The sequence below is a fragment of the Phyllopteryx taeniolatus genome, chromosome 9 (assembly GCF_024500385.1).
Source record: "Phyllopteryx taeniolatus isolate TA_2022b chromosome 9, UOR_Ptae_1.2, whole genome shotgun sequence".
Lineage (NCBI taxonomy): Eukaryota > Metazoa > Chordata > Actinopteri > Syngnathiformes > Syngnathidae > Phyllopteryx > Phyllopteryx taeniolatus.
The window spans coordinates 30,440,044-30,460,119 of record NC_084510.1 but is presented as its reverse complement, the minus strand read 5'-3'; the positions used below and the strand labels follow the sequence as shown (position 1 = coordinate 30,460,119).

General features: G+C 40.7%; 1 protein-coding gene across 2 annotated transcripts; it reads right to left on the bottom strand.

The window, feature by feature from the left end:
- Positions 1 to 542: 542 nt before the first annotated feature.
- rims4 (regulating synaptic membrane exocytosis 4) lies at positions 543 to 16,267 on the bottom strand. Of its 2 annotated transcripts, none has more exons than XM_061784313.1 (6): positions 16,015 to 16,267; positions 9,211 to 9,355; positions 6,689 to 6,801; positions 6,033 to 6,134; positions 5,018 to 5,157; positions 543 to 4,786 (listed from the first exon to the last, which is right to left on the bottom strand). In XM_061784313.1, exons 1-6 carry the CDS (start codon positions 16,121 to 16,123, stop codon positions 4,568 to 4,570), a joined length of 828 nt encoding a protein of 275 aa, XP_061640297.1. In that variant the 5' UTR covers positions 16,124 to 16,267; the 3' UTR covers positions 543 to 4,567. The 2 variants fall into 2 exon arrangements, with proteins under 2 accessions (XP_061640297.1, XP_061640296.1); XM_061784312.1 differs by lacking the exon at positions 16,015 to 16,267 and adding an exon at positions 12,618 to 13,504.
- Positions 16,268 to 20,076: the final 3,809 nt, after the last annotated feature.

Genomic DNA, 20,076 nt, shown 5'->3' with positions numbered 1-20,076 from the left:
GAAAAATGACTCATGAGTTGAATTCATACATTCAATAACATTGATGCTTACAATTTTTTGTTTTTGTTTTTTTTCCCGCCAACGTATCTGCCGTGCGCGTTAGGCCTCCGCGTAACGTATTAGCGCTCGAATCAAACACAGCAGAGCGGACCTCCGCCGAGGCTTCCACTGCCTCGACTAAATCAAATGCATTTGACGGAGCTTTTCAAGGTGAGGAACAAACATTTCATTTCCAAGAGACGTCATCAAAACGAGAAGTTGACGTGCTCCATTACGCTTGGCGGAGGGAACGTTTCCGATCTTTGTCATGAAATGTAGTTCTTGTCACGACCTAAAAACACAATTGCTAGCCGCTAACAGCTAAACATCTTACGTCGGATAACGTCTTTGTCGTAATAATTGTAATAACAACAATTACAAAGTATACTAAATTGCGTGTAAACGGGTTTCTCTCAGGAAATGTTTTGGCACAAAAAAAAAAAAACATTCCTTAGATTTGTTTTAAATATATTAAATATTTATATAATAACATCTACATCTCGTGTTTTTTTAAATTTGTTTATTTTTTGCATTGTTAAAAAAAAGCAGTGACTCCATATGCTCATAACACGATGATAATCCAGGCTACAGGCTAGCACATTAGCATGTTAGCATAGGGCGGACGTTGAATCTCTTCACAACAAAAACAAAAAAACTGCCCTGATGACAGCAGCTTTGGGTTTTTATTGCTCATCACAACGTAGCTTTCGATTTTTTTTGTGTACAAATATAATAATAATCATAATAAAAATAAAAATAATAATAATTTCCCTGCAGTGCTGCTACTGGCAAACCTGAGGCCCAAACTCGTTCAGATTAGGGATGTTCAATACCACTTTTTTTTCCCCAGACCGATACCAGTACGCGTATTCCCTCGAGTACTCACCGATACCCAGAACAAGTACCGATACCACTAGTAGTCTTAATACATAACATTTCAATTAACACAATGACATGTCATTTGTGAACGGAGATATTTCTCTCTTTCGGATGCACGTGAGCATTCGCCGATGTCTTAAACCGCCACAGTGTAGCGCCAACTACTGGCGAGGAGGACTTACTTCATGTCTAATTTAAAAAATTTTTTTTTTTTTTGGTGGCTGGGATCGGCAGCCTTGACAAGTACCAGATATCTTGAAATAAGGTCGGTACCGATACCTGGCAGGGGTACGCGCCCATCCCTAGTTCAGATAAACCAAATTAAAAAAGATATTTTCATTCAAATATTTGAGTGTAAAATGAAGATTTGTCCAGAAATAGAAATCAAAAAGTAATAATTAAAAAATCAAATCCTTGGAGGGATTACAAACTTTTACTTGTTTGAATCACAAAAGATGACAAAAAAAAGTATCGCTAACAAATATGCTACATCATGTTTTGTCCTTTAGCCTAGCCTCGCCGTGCTAACTGCCCATTAGGCTGAATGCAGATGCTAGCGGCTAACGCTACAAGCTAGCATTCCCATGTCCCCCGGCTAAATCCTTTGGCGCACAATCGTAAATATTTATACCACGTGAAGAATCCTAAAGTGCCTGAAATGAAATCCTCTCGTCACGCTAACATGAAGCTAACGACTAAGTGACGAAATGTTCCAAGCCGCGGCGGCGGCTTTACGTGACGCTACCTTGTGGTGAAATGAAGAAAGACACTTGCTGGTCAAAGTTGGCACGTTAGCGACGGTAGCGGTTAGCCAAAACAAAAACAAGTAGATGAAGTGTACAAATATGCTACAAGACTTTCTAGTCAAAGAAACAAAACAAACCACAGGACTGGACGGACTATTCCGGAGCACATTTCACGCCGTCGATGTCACGAGTACAGTTAACGTTAGCTGCAAAAGAACATTTTGACTTTTGTAAATGTGGGTTTTACTTTTTCAAACTCATTATTTTGTTTGTTTTTTTATTTTGTCTTTGGTAAATTTGTGTCTTACTTTTTTACATTTTTTTTTTTATTTTTTTTTGCTTTTGTACATTCAATTTTACATGTGTAAGTTTGCTTTATAATTTTTTGAATCAGTTTTTATACCATTGTAAATTAATTGAATATTTTTGTACACACTTGTTTTTACTTTTGTACATTTGTTTTGAATTTTGTCTACCTTTTTAATTTGTTCCTTTTGTTTTTACTTTTGTAAAATCGATAACATATTTCAGTTGGTTTCAATTTTGGTATTTAAATTTTTTTTTAAAATGAGTTTTGATTTCATATTTTTATTTAATTTGTCTTGCTTTGGTAAATTTTCATTTTACTCATGTAAATTCATTTTGACTTCTGTAAGTTTACTATAGACGTCCGTCAATCAGTTATAAGACCTTTATGTGTACTTTTGTACACTTGTTTTTACTTTTGTAAATTTCTACTTTTGTAAAGTAGTTTTAAATTTTTTCTACTTTTTTACATTTTTTGTTCCTTTTGTAAATTTGATTAACTTATTCAATTGCTTATTTAATTTTGTATTCATGTATTTATTTCCTGGTTTATTTTGATATTTTTTTATTTTGTAAATTAATTTGTTTAGTCTCATAAGTGGATTTTTCTTAGTATTGTAAAGTAGTTTTTGATTATGTAAATGATTTATTTTATTTTATTATTTTCTTTGGTAATTTATATTTTTGCTTTTGTACATTCCTTTTGACTTCTGGAAGTTTGCTTTATTCTTTTGTAAATCAGTTTTTATCCTTTTATGCGTCTTTTACACACTTGTTCTTCCTTTTGTACAATTGTTATTAATTCTGTAAATTTTTATGCTTGTAAATTTGCTTTTAATATTTTTCCTACCTTTTTAAAATTATTTGTTTTGATTGTTTTACTTTTGTAACTTGGATTAACTTATTCGATTGTTTATTTAATTTTGTATTCATGTATTTATTTCCTGTTTTATTTTGATAATTTTTAAATTTTGTAAATGAATTTGTTTAGTTTCATAAGTGGATTTTTCTTAGTATTGTAAATTAGCTTTTGATTATGTACATTATTTATTTAATTTATCTTCTGTAATTTTATTTTTTTTATTTTGTACATTCCTTATGACTTCTGTAAGTTTGCTTTATACGTTTGTAAAAACGTTTTTATCCCTTTACGCGTCTTTTGGACACTTGTTTTTACTTTTGCCCATTTGTTTTTAATTTGTGTTTGGAAATTTGCTTTTAATTTTTCCCCCGCCACCTTTTTAAAATGATTTGTTTTGATAGTTTTGTAGCTTTAGTAAATTTGTTTACATTATTACATTTTTTTATTTATTTTTTTTATTTTTCAGATGTATTTTGGTCCTTTTGTTTTTGCTGTTGTAAATGAATTTGTTTAGTTTTGTAAATGGCTTTTTCTTACTTATGTAAGATATCTATATATATTTTATTTTTATTTTTTTTTATTTTTTTGCTTATAATTAAATCTTTGTCAATCTCACATTGTCAATCTTTGTCCGATACAAACTTTACATTCAAATACTTCCTGGTTTGGACGGTGGAAAAAAAAATCCCAAACCGAGATATCGTAGTTTGTCGTGATGATGTTCAAATGCGGCTCACATGGAAACATGAGTGCTTCTCAAACTTTTTCCAATTTTATGAATTTTGGGCCAATTAAAAGCTCTGATATGATGATGACCTATTGTCACATAAATCTGACATCCGTGCATTAACAAAGTCGTTTTTTTTTAAGAAAAGGTGCATTATTAGAGGAAAAAAAAGTCTTCTTGTTTTTTTCTTTTTTTTTAGAACAAAAGGCATATTTGGGGGCGTAAAAGTGAAAAAGGTTCACTTGTTAAACCAGGAATTTCTTCCTCACTCAAATTGTTCTTTTAATATTACAACTTTCTATGGGAATAACCAAAAAAAGAAAAGAGTTTATTCTAGTAACATTGTAGTCAAATTTGGAATTTCTGAAGCATTTGGCATTTTTTTTTTTACTTAAACTCTTGTTAATATATATATATATATATATATATATATATAAAGGGTAAATTAGGTTTATTGGTTTTCTAAATGAGTTTTATTACTTTTGTGAATTAGCGTTTCGCGTTTGTGATTTGTAATTTCAATTTAGTCATTGACTTTTGTCTATGTGCTGTCTTTTGTCATTTTGTATGTTGGTTTTGTCCTTTTTTTTTTTTTCCCCCACTTGTCTAAGTTAGTTTTTGCAAATACTTTTTCCGAACCAAAATATTCATCCGTTATTGTATGGTTACAACATTTGTCTCGAAAACAAGCAGATTTTGAATTTCGCTCGCATTTAGGGGAGCAAATGGTAGTTAGGTTTAACTGGCGTTGGGATGTCGGGGTCGGGGGGCGGTCCCCGGAAAGGTTCCTCCCCTGGTCCCCAAATATTTGAGAAGCGTTGCGCAAAGAGACAAAAAGACGCCGACGACAGTGTGGAAGAAGACGACGACGCGAGAGCGAGTTTGACGGATGCTGAGCCTGCAGCGTGGAGTTGGTCCAAACGGGGGGGCGAGTGGTCCCATAAGAGAGGACGGGAACCTCGAGCGAGTCCAAAGTCCCGTGCCGAAGGTGCGGGCGGGCGGGCGGTCTCAGGGGCGCTCGCAGCAGGGCCCCACGGCGCTCTCCAGGGACATCTGTGACGAGTGGCGCATGAGGGGCGCGCTGGTGGGCTCCACCGTGGACGAGGTAGGGAACAGCTTGTACCAGCCGATCACCGCGCTGCTCAGGTCCAGCTCCTCCAATAGGATGCGGGCGACGCCCATGAAGCACTTGCGCTCCATGCGCCCGTAGTTGCCCCAAACGATCAGCTGGAGACGCGACCACAACAACCACAAAGAAATCAAAAAACCGTTTGGAGGGGTTCTTAATCGAAAGACAAACTTCTCCTGGAGATTTTGCCCGTTTGCCGCCAAATTTGACGGCGGACGACGGCAAACTGCCAAGGGTCGGATCGGATCGTTCATCGTAGAGTTGGGCGGCAAAATGTAAAACCAAATGACATTTGGGTAGTAAGCGCGCGTAGTCTGCGTTTGCCGTACCTGCAGCACCTTCCCCTGAGGGCTCTCGGAGAAGACCAGCACTTGGTTGTAAAGAGGGTCCAGAGACTTCCTGGCGGACTTGGTTTTCTTCTTGGCCACGCAGGTGCCGTTCTCCAGCAGGTAGACTTTGATGTAGGCCGCTGCGCGCACAGGCAAAACACGGCACAAAACGTGGATCGGACGCAAATCGCGCTCTGCGACATCATCGCAATTTCCGAAGACAAAACATCGGCACAAAGGAAAGTCATGTCAATGAACAAAAAACGAAAAAGCTGTTTTTATTTTATTTGAAGATAGAAATCTGTAGCTAAAATACATATACTGTACATTTTTGGGATTCATTTTTTGTCTTTATTAAAACTGGATGAGTAATATTTTTCATTATTTTATGTATTCAGCTTTTATTTCTAAACTTTACATCTTTTTTTTATCATTGACTATTGTATGTTTTCTATGACGGAATATTAGTATTTTGACGTCTTGACTTATTTATGTAATAGTTTTTGGATTGGTATTTATTTTATCTAAAATATTTTTTCACATTTCAAGTTTAACAAAATGATCCCCCCAAAAATCATGTCAATTTGTATGTTTTGTTTTAGTGAGAATTTTTTGAATGAAGCTTTGAATTCATATATATATATATATATATATATATATATATTTTTTTTTATGAGATTTTTTTTCATTGCAATTTTTATTTTTGTATCGTTTTTTTAATTTATCATTACAATATGATTATTTGACCATTGTAAAGCGGTTGAGAAAATGGATGGATGCATGATTGTATTCGAATAAACACTTTGATCGATCGAAGTATAATATCGCTACGTGTAGCGTAACGCTAACGCAAGCGTCGCTGCAAATCCGGCGAGAAAGCACACAGGAGAGCGAAAGTGGCTTTGCTTCCCGTTTCTCCTTTTTTTGTCCCGGTCCGCTTTTGTTCTTCCGCGGCTCGGCGGCGTTCCGCATTACGCAAGCGCACGCACGTCCTACGTTCCGGCGAGGGAATTACCGGGAGGCCCCTTGGATCCCGCTTTCGCCGTGAGTCGTCTGGCCTGGACCACCTCCACCTCCAGACCTCCGTTCCTCTCCATCAGGCCGATCTCCACATCACCTGGACGCAATCGTTCGCAATCAGTCGCTCGCCACAAGAATACGATACGTTTTGAACTTTAAAGTCCCTGTGAAGTGAAAAACAAACACCGTATGTGCATTCGACACGCCACCGAAAAGAGCGTTGTTCACAACCCAGCCATATTTAAATGATTGAAATTTAACTTGTTGACAAAAATGTTTGGGGGGCCTTTTACGATTTGTATTGGAGTACCCGTGCTAAAAGCTCGGAGTTTCACGTTAGTGGGGTTAGGGTATAAAGTGTAAAGAATAAGATACAAGGCACAGTGCAATGGTTATCGTTAGTGGTTAAGGTCCCTCACGCTGTACTGAGTATCTGTACTTCTACCAAAGCAGTTTTTCCTCCCGCTCGTTGCGGGAGTGAGAAGCAGAATTAGGGTGTGGGTCAGCGGGCGAGGGCTCCGCAACGTTCATTAGCATTGTGGAGTTTCTCTGGATTCAGTTTCGGATCAGGAAATGCAAATGAACGCCCCCGTCGCCTGCGGTGCTGCCGGTCGAAGCGCTAACGTGCTAAATGCTAACGGTCCGGCTCACCCATGGACGTCATGGCCAGCGTCTGCCGGCCGACAAATTGGGCCGGTCCCATCCCGTCCAGGAAGTCGCTGAACTGGGCGTCCGAGGCCAGGCACATGCCGCTGTAGTTGAGGCTACGAAAACACAAATACAAGAAAACGCACCAAGTCAGATGCTTTCCGACATCCAGCCGCACGACGCGGGCCAATGTTTTCGGGATATTTACGAGAGGATTCTGGCACAGGAAGAGGAAGACGCAGCAATTGGACCGGCGTTTTAATTAAGTGCAGAGCATCTTGGCAGTCGTTAGTGAATAATTTACAGTCTCTGCGCAACAAAATCACTTAGCCCAGATTAGTCGTTTATGCTAAGATTAGAGTCTTGGCGCCGCTCATTTGAATATTTTACGTTTGTCGAGTGCGCTCGCTCAGTAGCAAAACGCCAGCCGGACCCGCTCAGATCGGACGAGGCGTTTTGACGTGGCCTTTTTTTTGGTGGGTTTTCTGTGTCTTTGTTGCGCGACGGGCACGCCGACCCAATTCCGCAATTTTCAAACGGCCAAACAAGAACTGCAACGTGTCCACTTCAAAACAAACTGCCACACTTCCTGTGTCTTTCCCGGCACGGCTTCTTAAGACTTTTTGGTGATCGAGTTTTTTTTTTTTCCCTCCGCATTGATGAGTAAAACCTGAATTAAAAAAAAAAAATAACTTTTTTTTTTTGCATCTCCTCACGTTAGACACGCCGACCAAATTTGTTGTTGTTCAGTCAAACTGGCTTCAGGGGATGAATTATTCAAAGATGATCCCATGCTCATTTTAATCGTTCGCATTTGTCAAGTGCGATTGTTTAGCGGCAACACCAGCCGGCTGTGATGAAGTCAGACTAGATTATATTTATACAGTATGTACGTGCGCTATATTAATAATGCAAATCAATCCATCAACAGTAGGCCAGTGAGTGAGTGAGTGGCTATTACAGTTTTAGATTACAACATAGCTGCGGGGGGATTACGCTGGAAAAATAACACCCCCCAAAAAAAATAATAACTGACATCATCACGCATATCCAAGGTCATACTTGATCCAACTTTTCATGATTATTTTCTCCCACTATGACATTATATGACATAATATATAATATATATATATATATATATATATATAAAATATAATAATATATTGTTGGGAGTCGAAGAATTTTGTCATGGAAGGACCCTTCAAAAATGGAGCCTAAAATGGCCGCTCAAAATAAAAATAAATTTTAAAAAAAGCCCGAACCTCACAAGAGCAATATTTTTTTTTCAAGAAAAATATGCATTTGTTAGACGACATTTTCAAATACTTTTTTCTTTGAGAAAATATTTGGATTATTTTGCAAAAAAAAAAAAAAAAAAAAAAGGTATTTCCTTGAAGAAATATTTATATATTTTTCACAGGCATGTTTTCATGGAGGAAAGTAGATTTTCTTGTTAAATAGAAAGAAAAAAAATACAAGAAATAAGCATTTGTGCATCCGCACGGGAACGTCGCTCGGCTTGCGTTTGTTTCCTCGCGACTGCTTTTCTTGCCATTGGCTGCTCGCATCCCTCGTCAGCCAATGGGCCGCCGGCCTTCCCTCGGGTGCCGCCCACCCGCGTCTCCGCCGGCCCTTTCGTGTTTCGCTGCACTTTTGGAGCCAAAACCGCTTTGGCTGCCAAATCATAAATCGAATTGTTAAACAGCGTGCGTGTCTGTGTGATGCAATCATCCTCTGCTGATTTTAAAGCCCCCCTCCTTATGTAACGGATGGATTTCATAGCCAGGTTGGCAACAACGCGCGTGTGTGTGCGTGCGTGCGTGTAGTACGACGCTCGTGTGCTTTCCGATGATGTCATAAGCCTACGGCTCTAGAGATCGGGAGGCCGCTGCCGATGACGACGACGACCTCGACGGCAGACTCAGAAAGGTGCGCCCGAAAAGTGCGGCTCGACTCTTCGAGCTGTTCCGACGGCGGGGCCTCTTTTGCGACGAAAGATCAGGCAAACTGGACAAATTGGGAGAGAAGACAGAATTGATCTGCCTGTGTCTTTCACACGCAACGCTGAGCGATTACAGGGGTTAAAGTTCACGAGCCGGAGCCGTCAGGTGAGCTTCCTCGAAATTGACAAATACGCAGGAACCGGAACAGAAGACCTGGAATTTATCCACGTACGAATTTCACACAACACACCGAGCGATACGGTTGCTGGATTTTCTGAGCTTGGCCTTTTCTGGCTTCCGATCAGAATCGGAACAGGACGCCGCTTGTGTGGCATCTTTCGCCAAAAAAGAAAAAGTCCGGCGAAAGTCGAACTGCGTCCGCGCGCAACCACTGCTTTCAACGCAACAGGAGTTCCTTTTCCCACGGAACTCGACTTCCACGAGCTTCGTGCGCCACATTTTCCAGCGCGGCTGGCGACGTAGTTGACCCACAAACGTTCCGCCTTCCGAGACTGGACAACGCCGACGTTAACGGGCGATGACCCCCGACCGCCCGCCCGCCCGCCGGCGCGCCGTACTCACTTGCCCTCCGAGCCGTAACTGTTCATGCTGTCCTCGATGGACTCGTGGCTGGCCTGGCGCGGCGGCCGACTCGGCATCTCCACCGCCAGGCCCGTCTCCGTGCTCCTCTGGATGGCGCCCTTCAGCTTGCGGCCCTCCGTGTCCACTGCGCGCACGCACGCACACACACACACACACACACACACACACACACACACCGGATATTAAGAGTGTTTTAAAATCTTGTTTCACTGGCTGACCTTGAAAAACATCATTTGATGCCGCCATAAATCCTTTTTCCAGGCAAAGACGACACAAGGCGGACGGAAAAGAAAAACACGCACACGCGGGGAACACACAGCCGCACCACAACAGCAACAACGGTGATGACAACGCAACGACACTCCATCTCGTTGCCACATCATAGACTGCAAAAATCAATACGAGGACGCCATTACGGGCGCGAGCGAGCCACGCGTGTGCGTTTCGTCTGGCTGCTTGCGAAGCGCCGCACGCGACCTTCTCACGAAGACGCCAGCGTCTCCTGACGGTTCGGACACACGCACACTCTTGACACACGCGCATCTGTCTACAGACGGCACAAATGGACGCAACAAAGCCGCTTCGGGGTCCGGCGTCGAGCACGGGAGGAAGACGGATGAGGGAAGCAGATTGGGGGGGGGGGGGGGAAATGGGGGGGGGGGGGTGACCCAAAACAGTCAGGAGTAAAAAATGGCGTGTCAGGAAAGGAGGTCTGCTCCACTGGGAGGAGGAAGAGGAGGGGGGGGATGACGAAGCACGTGAGAGGGGGGCGGGCTCTACCAGGTGCGACATTCTTGAAAGAAGAAGGCAAGATGGAGGCTTGCACCGGCACAGCTGCAAACAACAACACTGCATCCCACCCGTTCGTTAGACATCAAGCGCACGCGATATATTTCATGTTTGGTTTTTTTGTTTTTATGATTACTGCACAAGACATCCTTTTTCCAAACCAGTCGAGACGCTTGCTAGTACGGGTCGTCTCGCCGGGACGCAAACACCTTATTTGTTTGACTGCAGGTGTTATTAATTTGGATATTTGTTTTAACCTTTGCTCTCAATATAGTCTGTGTTTAAATGTGTGTGTATTGTTTTAAAAGTGTATTTGAAGACCCTCATTTTTTTTTTTCATATTTCTAGAGGTATTTCTCGCGGATATTCACTTAACACGGGGGCGGGGGGCTTACTGTATTACGGTCTCCCCCGCAACGTTGTCTTTAACCATTCGAGTGTGGACCATTAGCACATGTCAACTAGCGAAATTCTGGTCCAGCTCCTCGCGACAGCGTCTTTAGCGACGATTAGCACTCCCGTGGCCACGTGGACATTAACTGCAGTGTTGCTAACCAAAACAGAAGCACCCATCGAGGTAAACAAACAGACCCTCAGATGCACTTCCCTGCGCAATATTCAAGATGTGGTCGCATTTTAATTAGCGTGCTAATATACGACATGCACGATACCGTGACCCCCGCTATTCGCTAACGCAGCGAATAGCGGGGGTCCGCAGACAATTGAAAGAAAAATGTAATTAAAAGAAAAACCAAAAAAGAAAAAAAACGCGCATGACGAAGCGAAGACCACGACGTCCACAGAGTGCGCGACACACGGCTGACGGTCGCTTCACGAGGGAAAGTGCACGCCGCGCACTCGGTGACCTACGACGACGGTGGACCGCGGCCAAGTACGTGACATCATCACACGTTGCGCGTGTGCGCGCGCTCAGTGGACATCAAGTGATTGGCGACGCAACCATTATCTAACTGGTCGCCAGTGAATGGCGGCGCGCGTGTTCTTTGTTCACTTTTCCGCCGACCCCTTTTTGGCCTTTTCGTTTTGTTTTATTTACAGGTGCAACTGGCCACTAGAGGGCGCTAGGGCGCCGCCCCACCATCCAGACAAAAAGAAAGAAATACAAATATTGATAATAAAATACAAATATGTCGACAGAGATGCGTATCTTTATTTAGGCTAAATTGTATGCAGCGCTCTCGGATTCTCGTTAATCGTTTGCCGTCCCGTCGCAGCTTCTCCTGCCGCTATGAAGGTCGTTCCAAAACATTGCAAATATGATTTCAATGTTAATAATGTCTTTCTGTGTGTGACGCTCTCGCTTAGTGTGACACAGACCGGTTTTATTCGGTGGGCAATTCAAATGATGTTTCATCTCCGTCAGACATTCTTGTTTACAAACATTTACATTGTTTACTGACTGCGTCATTTTTTTGCGGTCAGTGTTTGTTTACATATATGTACCCGTATTTTTGGGTGGAAAATCATCGGAGGTTCGGAGGTTCTCAGAACAAATGTTTAGATTTTTTTTTTTTTAAAAGAAATGTATTTTTTTTCCAAGTAAAAAGTCAAATTGTAAATGTATGGGGGTTTTATTGAGAGAACAGTCACGTTTTTGTAAAATAAAAAAAAAGAATGGCGAAGTTTTATACGTGGCTCTTTAAAAATAGTTTTTGTTTTCCTGAGTGAAATATTTTTTGGGGAAAAGGATGCATTTCTTTGATGATTTTTTAATAATATACGTTTCCTTGAGGAAATACTTTTTAAAAAATAGACGTTTATTAGAGGCTCTTTTTAGAGAATAGTTTCTTTGTGGAAGTATTCCCCCCCCCCCCCTCAAAAAAGTATTTCTTGCAGTATGTTTTTTTTTTTAAATATACCTGTTTCTTTGAGGAAATATTACTTTTGTTTGTACTTTTATGACTTGTTTCCGCGAGAAAATGTTCATCGTTTTTTGGGGGGGGTGAAAAAAAGACGTTTCTTTGAGGAAATCTTTTTTTGAAGATGTTTTTTTGATATATCTGATTTTTTTCTCCTATTGCTTTTCCATGCACAATGCATCCTTGTCCCCCTTTTTTTTTTTGCTTCTTTTCCAAACGTCACTCAAAGGCGTCGTTAGCGTTAGCCTTGTGATGTTGCTGCGATACACCGGAGGGATCTGTGCTCTGAAGTGCCATGACCAGGCAGCCATTTTGCTTTCACACAACAGCAGACAGCAAAATAGACGGCGTTATTTCTGATTGAATTTTGAAAGTGTGCATGTCTTTACGGTTGTTACGATTGTATAGCAATTAGGACCATTTATGCACTTGCATCCGCAGAGTTTGAAGGGCAACACGTGGAAATTGCACAACTCGCGTGATTTTTTTTTATGAAGGTGCACGTTCCCCTTCAGAGAAGTGTATGTCGTCGTCTCGTGATTGTCTTTGCCATATTTGAAATCATCAACAACTTTTTGGAAAATGGGACCTCAAGCACGGCTGTTTCCGCGGGGGCGACATTTACACACACAGAAACGTTGCTGAATTAGAGATGTTTTTTTTTTTCTTCTGTTTTTACAAAGCCCGGCCGGCGCGAACAGCGACGCACGCACGTACCTCCGTCGTCCTCGTCGAAGGAGTTCATGCAAGGGAAGTAGATGGCGAGCGCCTCGAAGGACGCCGACAGACTGATGCGGCTCTGGGAGCGCTCCATGTAGAGGCCGCCGCCGCCGCCGCCCCCCCCCGCCCGCCGCCGGGCCCGGGTGGGCCGGCTTGGCCAAGCGCGGCTGCTGGGCATTCTTCACGCGGAGCACGGCGCGCGGCGTCTTGCACGGCGGTCGTGGGCTGCCCCCCGCGGCGGCAGACCCCCCAAGCCGGGCGGGAAAGGCGAGTCACACGCCGGGAAGACGCTAGCGGCGGCGGGAGGATGAAGAGGAGTACGGGGAGGAGGAAGGAGAGCTCTCATAGAGGATGCTTTGTTCCTTGAGGTCCCAAAAGTCAGATTTGGCGGCGTCTTAGGAGAGCTTCTGGAGATGCGCGGGTGGCGCGCCTCTGCTCATCTTCACGGCGGGCAAACGCGCAACTTTGCACCGCAGGAGGAGGCGGCGGAGGTCGCCTCCCGGACGCTCGCCGGCAGCCGTCAGCTCGGTCGAGAGGATGAGGAGAATCTGGCAGGAATGGAGGCAAGCGGCGGAGGGAGGAGAGCGGGCGGCCAATCAGAGGCCGTGGAAGGGGGAAGGGGCGTGGCTGCAGGAGAAACGCTCACGTTGCTTCCATCAGGCACAAGAATGATATTCCCTCAAAAATGATCTCATCTTGTGTTAGCTACATTAAAAGAATAATGTTGTAGTTTTTGGTTTTTGCAAAAATAAAATGTTGGATTTTTTTCTCCTGGATTTTTGGGGAGAGAAAGTGTCAATCTTACAAGAATTGTCTTAGTTTTCCAAATAAAAAGTTGCTTTTTATTTTGAGAGTCATGTATATTTTCGAACAAAATCATATTTCTGCAAAAAAAAAAAAGATGAATTTCTTTCAGCAAAAAAAGAAAGTCAGAATTTTCTTTTTTTGTTTCTTGACCAAAACGTTTTAGTCGGATTTCTTGTTTTAAAAAAACTGCCACAATGATCACGTTTTTCTTTTTTAGAAAAAAAAAAAAAAAAAAAAAAAAACATTTTCAGGGAAAAAGTCTTTTTTTCTTCATATGTTTCTTTGAGGGGCAAAAGTAAAAAAAAAAAAAAAAAAAATTCTAAGAGGAAGAAAGTTTGGTATTTTTAAAGAACAAAAAGTATTCCTTGTAAAAATAAATAAATTCAATAAATAAATAAATCCTAGATTCACAAGGATAGTCTAATTTTTAAAAGACAATCATAGCTTTTTTAGGGGGAAAAGTCTTTCTGCAGGGAAAAGAATAATTGTATTAATAGTTCTATTTATTTCGCTTTTTGAAAGTTTTTTTTGGGAGAACGAAAGGTTTATTTTTAAGAGAAAAATAATTTCCTGGAGAATAGGGTGGTATTTCTTTCCAAACAAATTTTTTTTAAAAAATCAATACAAATACATACTTTAATAAGGATCATGTAATTTTTCTTTATTTTTCAGCCATATTATTTGAGGGGGGGGGGGGGGGGGGGATTTTCATTGGAAATTACTGTATTTATTTTTGTTTTGAGAAAAATGGTTTTGTATTTTCAAAGAAAAAAAGTTGTATTTTTGTGTATAAAAAAGAAAATAATGCAGTCTCACAAAATAATAAAATGGTTTGAATTTTGTTTTCTAGGAAATACATTTTTTTATATATAAAATAAATAAAGAAATAAAGTTTGACAGCCTTTTTGAACGGTACGTTTTGAAGACAAAAAGTATATAGTATTTTTATATTCAGTCAGAGTGCGATTTTCTTCCAGAAGATGATGGCATACCTTTTTTTTTTTTGAAAAAAAAAAAGTCAAATGTTTCAAAAAAATATTCTTGCATTTACGCAAGAAAGAAAAAAGAAAATCAATCATCATCAAATGAACCAAAGGAAAGAAGGCGTCACCGAGGTAACCACGGCAACGTGTCAGAATCAGCTGACGACAGGACGGGACGCAGACGCTCATTTTTCTATTTCAAGCTTCTGCAGCTTGAGCTCATTCCTCACCAAAATGTCACGCATACACGCCAACCAATAAACGTGTGTCCATCGTTTACAAAAGAAACATCGCTTTCTCTTCTGGCTCATAAAAAAAAAATAAAAATTTTGAAAAAAAAAAGCAACATTTCCTGTTTAAAATAATGTTTATATTTTTGACGACCGTTTGCAGCCAAGCTGTCGTCACAGAACGTTTCTGGAAGACATCCGCGCACACACACACACACACAGACCCACACGCACACACAGGGTATCTAACAGTGCGTCCGAGATGAAGAAACCCAGAAGTTGCGCTCATTTTGGTGTCCGCGTGCAGATAAAAATGTTATGTAACTAAGTCTGTCATGATGGATTACCAGGTAGCCGTGCCGTGTGTTTGTGTCCCGTGTGCGTGCGTGCGTGCGTGTGCGCGTTTCTGCAACCTAGGCAGCCTTCCAGCTAAAAAAGAACACCGATAAATGAACTAACCAGAAAATTAGACAATCAGGCTACCACTGCACAAAAAAAATAAATAAACAAGGCTAACAAGATAGCCTGCTAATTAGCCTAAATTCAGCAAACTAGCCTCGTTAACCTGCAGGTACAAATGAGCTAACCAGCTAATCAGTCAATTAACCACCCAGCTAAGCAGTCTACCAACTAAAGGTGACCTACAAACGACCTAAGCATCTAACAAAATCACAAAATAACCAGTTAACTAGCTAACAATGAAATAAATACGTTGAAAGCCAGTCAGCTGAAAGACAACATACAAATGCGCTAACTAGTCAATCAGCTAACAGAATAAGCAGCAAACAAGACACCCGTCTGACAGTGAGCTGACCTGCTAACCACAAATTAGCTAACCAACCAATCATTCAGCTAACAAGCTAACCAGCTCACCAGTCAAGCTCCCACCTGGCTAAGATGCCTGCCAGCAAAAAAAAAAAAAAAACTAAAATTGACAAACTAAGCGGCTAACAAGACATCCAGCTAATTAGCCACCGAGCCAAAAAAGTCAATAATAAAAAATAATTGGGTCGCTTCTTTTTTGGAAACGTCAGCCTAGATTTTTTTCTTCTTTTTTGGTTTTTTTTTTTTTATGAAAGTGGGCCGAGGCCACAGACTCGATCTATTCAGAAAGTAGAGCGGCGACACACAATTATCTGATCTTCATCGCTTTTTCCCACCATCTTCCTCTTCCTCTTAGTTAGTACCAGTTTGTTTTGTTTTTTTACTTGACATGATTTCCTATGGGAACAACAATTATTGACCAAAGAGGAGCTTTCCACCCTAGATTGATTATTGATTGGCTTTCGGTCAATCAAGCGCCCTTTGGAGTCGAAAAGTCACCGCGGGTTGGTTAGTTACCATTTTCTTTAATCCGCTATATGCATAACTTACCCGCGCCATCTGTCTCCTTCCGGCCTCGGTCCCCGGTAGCGGCGCTCCCCAGGGATCCGTCCCCCGACGTGATGGAGAGGCAATCAGTGGCAGGGTTCCCAGCATGCATTGCTGCACGCCGTCAATGGATTTCCTCGTTTTCTGCGACAGGTGCAAGGCGAGCTTTTGTCCACTAAATCATCACATTACAAACAAACAAACAATGTTGTTGCTCAGTCAGGCGGCTAGTTCTTCACGCAGCTTGTCGGTTAGCGTGTCAGCAGGTTTTAGTCTTAGTCAGTCAGTCATTAACTCAATTAGTCAGTCGATCAGTCAGTTACATGGAGCTACATGGCTGACGAGAATAATGTATTTTTGGTTTTCAGAAAAAAAAAATGTTTTATGTTGTTTAAAAAAAAAAAAAATCTGTTTTACAACGACCACATATAGTTTTTTTTTGTTAGGAACGTTTTTTTTTTTTTTTTTTTTTTCTTAAAAAGGAAAATGTCCTTTTTTTCTAGGAAATAAATAAATAAGATTAAACATAAATAAAGTATTTTTGGGGGGGTGTTTTGTTTTGGGGAAAAAGATTTTTTTTATAATTTGTAAGAAACAGGAAAGGAAGCCCCTCAACTCACTTCAACATAGCTCCTTGGTCCTGAAATGCAGCGAGAAGACGCCAAAGCGCTACTTTTGTGGAAAGGAAGCTCCCACAAACACAGTACGAAAGCATCAAACAATAGGATTGCGTGGCTACGTGGACGAATGTTGCCCGGTGATTTCGTTTAGCAGTCGGAACCCAGCAAGCAAACAGCGACGCCATCGATTATGCGCAGCTCGAAGGCCCACACGGCGAGCTCTGAATTATGACACTTCATAACGTATCGATTACAACGCCGGCGGCGGCGTGATTGAAGACACCGTCTCGTCATCGCCACGGCGACCTCTCCATCAAGTCACCACGACGGGTACGTCGTCACGCCGCAACTCGCGAGAGCTCCGCTGCTGGTCGGAAACACTTGACCATCCACCGCTTAGGTTCTATGGTTTTAGATATTTTTAAGGTCAAAGGTCAAAGTCAAAGCAATGTTAAATATGTAAATTATAACCAAAAAAAAGAAAAAAGAAAATTCCTCTATTTTTATCCGACTGTCTCCAAATTTGGTGGACATGTAGCCACCCGACTTACCTTGAATTTTAGGAGACAGCCTTGGGTCAAAGTTCACCAGTGACAAGGTGAAAAACATATTTACGACAAAGCCCTTTGAGACACATATCAAACTAAAGGTCTCGACGAGAGCCTTCTAAATAAATTGTGTCATTATATTTTCATATGATGACGCAGTAACCACAACACCTTTCTTGCTCAATCAGGAACCAAAACCAATCAAAAGTGCAATTGTAATAAACCCCATCGAGTTGTACCTCAAATGAAAGGTCTTGATGGGGTCTTCCCATACCGATGATTAGTTTATCAATATATCGTCAAATGTTGTCTTAATAACTCCCCCCAAAAAACAACATAATTGGAAACGCAGAACGAGTCTGAAGGAGCTTCACTGCAAAACAGCAGCCGGTGATTGCTGACATCTGGTGGCCGACAAGGTGTACTGCAGCAAATGAATTTGGCAAAAATAACCAACACCATATTGCGTCACAGGAAGGAAGTTCAGGAGCTGACCAGGTGAATATGTTGTTGGCTTGAAGCCATTATTTCAAACATTAAGCCTGGCTTGAAACCCTAACTTGAAAAACTCACCCTTGACTTGAAACCTTATTTTTAGTTTGAAACCCTAACCCTGGCTTGAAACAACATCTTGCAACCACTACCCTGATTTAAAAGCACACTTCATAACCCTAATTAGAAACCTTTGCCCTGACTCGAAAACCGTAAGACTGGCTTGAAACTTTGTAGAAAACCTGAACACGCATCTTTGAAACACTTGACCTGGCTTGAAACCGTAAATTGAAACCTTCAACCTTGCAACTCTAGCCCTGCTCGGGAAAGAGAGAGTTGATCGATCACACGCGGCAGCAAAAGCCGTCGGCTGACACCGGGATGAACTGGCATCCGACGGCAGTTGCCTCTCGGAGACGGTCGCCATGGAAACAAGCACACGTCGTCATTCTTTTTCCTTTGACTTTCTTTATTGAAGGCACGAAAACAAACTCATTGAGACTAGTTTCCTCCTTTGACTACGCACACTCGCGACACACAGACGACGTGTACAGTGGAACCTCCGAGGTGGAACACAATTCGTTCCCTGACGCCGCATGACTTCTCAGTTGTTTTCATTTAATAAAAGATTTTTTTTTTTTTTTTTTTTTAAACAAGCTAAATGTACGTACGCAATTCTGATCAAACAGACTAAAGGGACTAAACTGGACATATTGTGAGAATTAAATCGTATTTTCGAGATAGACTTGTAATCCTATATGTATATTTCATTGAGGAAAAAAAACAAAAAGTCAGTCTAAGAATAATGTAATATTTTTGAATAAGATGGAGAGTCTAGAAAAAGTCGTCATCTTATGAGAAGAGTCGTATTTTTTCAAGAACAAAACAGTCGTAACCTTCCAGGTGAGAACCTTTTTCAAGAAAGCAAATTCGTGACTGTTTAGAGCAGGGGTGTCAAACTCATTTTTGTCGCGGGCCACATTGTAGTTACGGCTTCCCTGACTCTGAAACCATACAAATCTTTAATCGCCTCGCTCATATTTACACAGGAAATGAACTATGAACTGCGTGTTTTGGAATCAGAAATCAAGGGTAATGGGTTTTTCAACTATTATTAATGTTTGGTAACACAAAAATGCTTACAATATGATCAACATTATCATTTATGATACATGACGATTTGAAATTGTGGTACAGGATTTTAACACAAAAAAAAAATCACAGAAGTGGACACACATGATTTTGCCTTTGCAGGCCACAAAATCATGTGGCGGGCCGGATCTGGCCCCCCGGGCCTTGAGTTTGACACCGGTGGCTTAGAGCGTGGTTGTGAATTTCTAAGACAAAAAAGGGTTACCTTACTAAAGTATTGTTCATTTTCTTTCTTTGGAAAAAACAGTTTTTTTCTAAAAGAAAAATTGTGTATTTTTGTATACATTTTGGAAAAGTTAATCTTATGACAATAAAACAGAATTAGATAAAAAGCTGTAAAAAAAAAAGAAAATAAAACAAATAAAAAAGGCACAGTTTTTCAGGAATAAAGTCAGATTTGAGAGGAAAAAAGTAGCTTTTCAAGAAAATGTCATAATCTTATGAAAAGAACTCGTTTACAAGAGATACAAAAAGTCAAACATGAGAAAAAAAAAAAAGTAAATTTTTCAAGAATAAAGTTGGACTTTTTTAATTTAAAAAAAGGGAGTTGCTATTTTAGAGGGAAAAAAGTCATATTCCTCAAGAATTGTTTTTATTTAAATTGTGAAATTTAAATCCCTATTTTCGAGAAATACATTTACATTTTTGCTGAAAAAAGGGGGGAGGCCAAATTTTGCGAGAAAGCAGTCGTATTCTTTTTAAGTAAGCTATTTGAGAAAAAAGTCGGAGTTTTACAAGATTCAAGTCATCCTTTGGTGGAAAAAGTGGCATTTTTCTTGAAAATGTCTTTTTTTGAGAAAATGTTTTGAAAAATAAGTCTGATATCTTTGATGAAAATAAATCGGACGCCTACGCGAGTGCATTTATTTTCAATAAGTTTTCCCAAGAATAAAAAGGGCCTATTTTTGCAACATAGTCATAAGCCTATAAAAATAAGGTGAAAATGTTGACTCATACAAGAATGAATATTCCGAGAATAAAAGTTTTATTGCTATATTTTTCAAAAGGCAGCCATCAGCCCAAGTTTTGACATTCTTGCTCAGAAATGAAAAAATTCAAACGTCCGTGTCATTTTTTTCTCCAGCATAATTGCTTTATTGGGTTAATTGTTCAAGCATTGTTAATACAGTACAGAGCATTTTTACTGTGTAGCAAAGCACTATGGGAAGTGTAGTCCATCATACTGTCTGATGGTGGTTTGTGTCATTTGAACCTTTTGCGTACTTATTTTAGTCACTGTGAGTTAGTTTGGT

Bases quoted from the DNA above. Each gene is read 5' to 3' on its own strand.
- rims4 (XM_061784312.1), bottom strand. From the start codon at position 12,798: ATGCCCAGCAGCCGCGCTTGGCCAAGCCGGCCCACCCGGGCCCGGCGG. The intron at 6,135-6,688 runs GTGAGCCGGACC...GATTGCGTCCAG, and splicing joins GCTGGCCATGACGTCCATGG to GTGATGTGGAGATCGGCCTG. The intron at 4,787-5,017 runs GTACGGCAAACG...TCGCGTCTCCAG, and splicing joins CTCAGGGGAAGGTGCTGCAG to CTGATCGTTTGGGGCAACTA.